The 5,685-nt window shown below is 35.8% G+C and overlaps 1 protein-coding gene across 1 annotated transcript; it reads right to left on the bottom strand.

Moving 5' to 3' along the window:
- Positions 1-1,861: 1,861 nt before the first annotated feature.
- LOC107934745 (cytochrome P450 78A5) lies at positions 1,862-4,207 on the bottom strand. Its single transcript, XM_016867246.2, has 2 exons — positions 2,839-4,207; positions 1,862-2,739 (listed from the first exon to the last, which is right to left on the bottom strand). The coding sequence occupies exons 1-2, from the start codon at positions 3,790-3,792 to the stop codon at positions 2,134-2,136; spliced, it is 1,560 nt and encodes a 519-aa protein (XP_016722735.2). The 5' UTR covers positions 3,793-4,207; the 3' UTR covers positions 1,862-2,133.
- Positions 4,208-5,685: the final 1,478 nt, after the last annotated feature.

Genomic DNA, 5,685 nt, shown 5'->3' on the forward strand with positions numbered 1-5,685 from the left:
AAGTTGCAGATGGGTCGGTTTTGGTTAGTGAAGTTCCCGTGTGTAATCAAGTGGCTGATGTTTTCACCAAGCAGCTTTCAGTGACATGTTTTGCTCGATTTTGAAATCTTCTTCGGATCTTTTCCATCGGGCAGATGGGAGAATGTTAAGGATCATGTGTATAAATTCAATAGGTTGAAGTAGTTAGTCTGTTAGTAACAGAAGCAATTTATAATAGCTACCAATCTGTTAGAGAGTAGTTATCTACAGGTATATACATTGCTGCTAATGTTCAAAGATGGTTAAGCATTCAAGATACAAATCATTTAATTCAGTTTACATATTTTCTAGTTTTCATCTTTGTTACCTGATTCCTTTCATGCCCAAACGTCTTCGTTATGAGTGATTGCCCACACGTTCACCATTGCTGTTGTGCCTGCTGGAACCAAATGATCGCCAACGTGAACGTCTTGGATGGCACACTTTATTGAATTGTCACATCATATCTCTTTATGTCTATCTAAGCGCTCATGACTCGCAATGCTATTCTCAATACAAATCTCCAATCATTTGATCCTTACGATAATTGTAGCACCCATATAATTCTTCTCTGTCATAAACATCTAATCATCACGTCCCCAGTCCAGAACTTCCATTCAACAATTTCACAATTCTTATTAGTTGTTTCTTGATACACTACATAAATTTTTACACTTCGATTGAGGGGAGGTCACCTTACCATTTATACTATTTTCTTTTTTGGTTCTAAGGTCCACTTTATAACTTGTATTAGTAAGTCTTTCCCAATTTCTCTAGAATTCACTTATTATAGCATACTGTATTTCGAATGTCAATGCTCAACTCTATATCCATACAACATCCTTAAATTCGTTTATCATTATTAATCAGCCTTGAAGTTCACAACATCATTCTCAACTTAGTTCTCATTACTGATCTAGATAACGCTAGCAATCTTGCTTTTCTAGGCCATAAAAACTTTCATGTTGTCTCACTTTGACTTAGGTTTCGCATTATGAGATTCACATCAAATCCCAATCCATGCACACTGGCCTTCTTTCATCTTTTTAGAAGATCTCGGTTCAAGGGGTTCTCATTTTCTTTTATTCCACTGTAGATAAGTAACAAAAATATTTTATAAAAATTTTAATAAATTTAAATTTGGATGGTTGCATAATGGGATATCCAAAAACTATTTAAAATTATTTTTTTTGCAGATTCATATATGCAATAGATAAAAGTATTTAATTCGATTTTAGATTTAAATAATTGAAAAGATACAAATATCCCACCTGCTTAAATAGATGTACTAGCTAGGTCAACCTGATTCTCACAGCATCTCACAAAAAATAATTACTTAATTATAAAAAAAAATTATTTTAAGCACCCAAAATAAAGAGTTTACAATTTAACCATTCACGTTATATAGTTCGTCTATTTTAGTTACTTCCATTAAAAACTCTAACGCAAAATCTGACATGATATTTTTTTGACACAGGGATCAATCATTGGATACCGCATGACATAATTTATCACATAAATATTACATATCACTTTAAAGGACTAAAATATAATTTACCCAATACTAATTATTAACTAAAATAATAATAATTAAATAGCTTCTTCCTCAAATTTTAACTTTGTAGAGGAAAAAGAGGGCCGCGTTCATTTAGGGTTTAGGTTCATAAAACAAAGTTAGAATTTGAGAAAGAAGGGACATTTAGATTCCGGTTTTCTTCAATTATTTAATTATTGTTTTTTTTAATAATTAGTATTCAGTAAATTATATTTTAGTTCTTTAAAGTAGTATGCAACATTTATGTGATAAATTGTGTCATGTGGCATCTAATGATTGGCCTATAGATAAAAAAAAGTCATGTCAAATTTTCATTAAAATTTTTAACAAAAATGACCAAAATGAATAAAAATTACCAAAATGAATTGCGATCCTAAATTGCAAACTCATTATTTTAAAAGCCTAAAATGAAAAAGTTTTGATTGTTGGGTAACTATCATATAGTTACCCAATATAATATTATGGCTAAAATAAAACCCTAAAAAAGGACCTAAATGAAACTAAAGGAAATCCTTAGAATTTGCCAAAGTCCAATCCGAGGCATGCACCAGAAGAGAGTTTCAACAAGGCCTTGGTATGGCCTTGCAAACCAAAGGCTTCTTCATTTCCATGGAGAGTTTCAAATGTTCAGTCAAGTCCACTTCTCCATCCTCACAAGGAACCCATTTGAATCCTTGAAGTAACTGAACCAACCATAGATGAACCGTCGCCAGACCCATGGCTTTCCCCGGGCACACCCTCCTACCTGACCCAAAGGGAGCCACCCTCAGATCAGACCCCATAACACTCACTTCTTCTTCCATGAACCGCTCCGGTCTGAATTTTACAGCATCTTCCCAAACGTCTTCGTTATGAGTGATTGCCCACATGTTCACCATTGCTGTGGTGCCTGCTGGAACCAAAAGATCGCCAACGTGAACGTCGTGGATTGCAAGGCGAGCCCATGAAAGAAGAGGTCCCGGTGGGTGCACCCGAAGAGTCTCCTTCACAATGGCTTGAAGGTAAGGCATGTTATGAATGTCAGAATCTGACACCTGCTTGGATCCTTCAACAACAGCATCGATCTCGGCCTGAGCCTTGGCTTGGATTTCTGGGTGTAAAACGATCCTCGCTAGGATCCATTCTAGCAAGATTGCCACCGTATCAGTCCCCCTGAAGATCATCTCCTGCAAAAACCATGCAATGCAAAACAGGTATTATAAGCTTGCATTGCAATAAAACAAAACAGGAAATTGTAAGATGTTAGATTAGTTTCCATGGCATACCCATAAAACAGCAATCATATCAGAGTTATTGAGTTTTTCATGTTTTTCTAAATCAAGCAATACATCAACGAAGTCCCCAACTTTATTGCCATCATCTTCCAAGCCACCATTAACCCTTTTTAATGCATGTTCTTCGATGATATTACTGACAAAAACATTAACTTTCGAAGCCAAAATCCTACATCTTTTCCTCACTCCTTGGAAATCAAGCAAGCCAAGAAGAGGGAAATGATCGCTCCAATTGAATATCCCCAACAACTCGTACCCTTCACTCACTAGCTCCTCAAGTTGTAGCCCTTCTAATCCAGGGTTCTCAAAGTCGTATCTTTTACCAAAGACGGTTGCCATCACTGAGCTCAACGATCCCAAATGAAGTACCCTCCTTATGAAAACCTCACCTTTTGATTCCATCGAACACTTTATCTCCTCCCCCATTTTGATACCAATCTCACGCCTTAATCCTTCGAAGCCAGCGATCCTCTTGGGACTGAATAAATGGGTGGCTGAGATTCGTCTCAAATCCCTCCAGTAATCACCATACGGAGCAAACCCCATTGCTCTGTGAAACAAAAGCTCGTAGGCAGACTCCTTCACGGGCCTATCAGCAAAAGCTGAGTTGTTGAGAATATCCCTTGCAGTTTCAGGGTCACTGGAAATGACAAACCGAGTGCATCCCACAGAGAAAGCCATCAACTTCACTGCGTTAAGGGTTTTAGCCAGTTTAGACAGGGCTCGATGAGGGGTGGAGCCAGTGAATACAGTGAGCAAGCCGAGGAATGGGAAGCCCAGAGGACCAGGGATTGCAAAACTGGCCTTAGACCTGAAGCGAGCCCATGCAATCCCCCCAGGAGAAAACCAAAAGGCAACGGTTCCCACCAAAAGAACAGCCCAGAGAAATGCTTCGAAGCTCAACAAAGGAGATCGAAGCGCCAGAAAACCAAGTTCCAGGGACATTTTGATCTCTTCCTGTAAGATGGGTATTCAACAAAAACTGATATTGGGCATATGGAGAAACAGAATTTCGGCTTACAGGGAATATAAAAGAACGTAAATGAGGAAAATGGAGGGGTACTTGGAAAGCTTAATAGGCATAGGGTTTAGGAGAAATGAATAAATAGAGAAGTAGGATAGTCTTTGGCAGTTAAACAAGGAGAAAAACTTGGTGATTTATATGATTCTAGCAGGTCACCCTAATACTTTAGGGAGCAAAATCTGAGGCGACGTGTGTTTCTTTATTTGGTACGTAATGTTTTGACAGTATTGTCAAGACTGGAGATCAAAACTTGGTGATAAGATAAAATCTTAGCCGTGTGGTTTTTGTTGAAAGATGATGATGATTTGAGTTGCAGCAGCCTGCAGGACTGTAGCAGAGAGCACCGGTAGTATGTTCAAAATTTTAATACAATATCATATTATAAACCATGGGATAATGATCATGCAACTGATAATGGTAGATAGAAATCAGCATTATTTTATTATAAATATAAATGGAGTATTATATAAATGGATTTTGTTAAACTGTGAAAATCAGCACATTAGAAGGCAAAATAAACCAATTAGAAGAAAGCTTACCGACGACCTGGAATGACTTACATTACAGGCACAATTTGGTCTTGTTTACCGTTTCCTCTCATCAAGAAAACCATGGCTAAAATCTTGGAAAGTTTTCTGTCAGTAGATATTTTATGCTTAAAACTGTACCTTCCAGTTGAGTTGGTACCACCATTTCTCTCCACCTGTTGGACTTAAAAGTTGAGTTCATTTAGTTTCCAACAAACAAAATAAGTCCATTTGGATTCAGTCTTGAATGAGGTGATTTATAATTTGAATTAGTCCCACTTGGGGTATTCCTATCTCAATATTAAAATTTTTATTTAAATTTAATTATAAAATTAAGGTTTATATATTTTAAATAAATTTTAAAAGGAAAAATCATTTTGTTATTGAATTTTTAATGTGTTAAAATTTTAAGCTAAATGTGTGTTAGTTTAAATGAGTGCCTGTGCGGGTGTAGGGATGGCAAAATCTGAATCACTCGATGGATTCCAAACTATTCCACTTCCAATAGAACGGTTTTTTTCTTTTGAAAGTTGGATGTAGGACAAGTCCGATGGATTTTTTATTTTAGATAGTGGATAAGGAGCGCTTATGATAATTGTCTGCCCCATCATGACCCTCTCCACTATATGAAATTACCATTTTATCTATGTATATATAAACTCTTAAAAGGGTAAAAATGTTATAACATAATATAGAGAAAATCCATATGTTTTATATTTAAATATTTTTTGAATAATTATTTTTAAATATTTACTTGACTTTAAATATATTAAAAATATTAAAGATAAGTAGCAAATTAAATTGAAATAAAGTGAGTTGGGGAGGGATGGATGCATCCAACATCCATAGAGCAACTAATAATTTTTAAGATTATGCATTCATAGTGGAACAGGGTGGGTGATGGAGCAAAGCATACCAACTGTGTAGCGACGATAGATTTAACAATATTTGCCCCCTCCCTCTCCATTGCCATCCATATGTGGATGTTGAGTTTGAGATTTTATTGTATTAAAAAAAACTAAAAATTACTTCTGACAGAAACATATCTCCAATAAAGTTAGTTTGACATATGTAGGATTGATTGAGAGGTCCAGCGCATTAATGCCTTGGCAAACAGTGTGATTCCTATTTTACCTCATTTCATATTTTATTTTAATATTAATTTTTGTAGATACTTATTTTTTGTTACTAACTATCCAATTAACAGTAGTAATTTGAGAGATATTTTTCATTGTTTGAGCATATTTGGGAACAATTTCCTTTGAGAACGAATTCATTGGGAACAAC

Source organism: Gossypium hirsutum, chromosome A12, assembly GCF_007990345.1.
Source record: "Gossypium hirsutum isolate 1008001.06 chromosome A12, Gossypium_hirsutum_v2.1, whole genome shotgun sequence".
In the NCBI taxonomy this organism is placed as follows: Eukaryota; Viridiplantae; Streptophyta; class Magnoliopsida; order Malvales; family Malvaceae; genus Gossypium; species Gossypium hirsutum.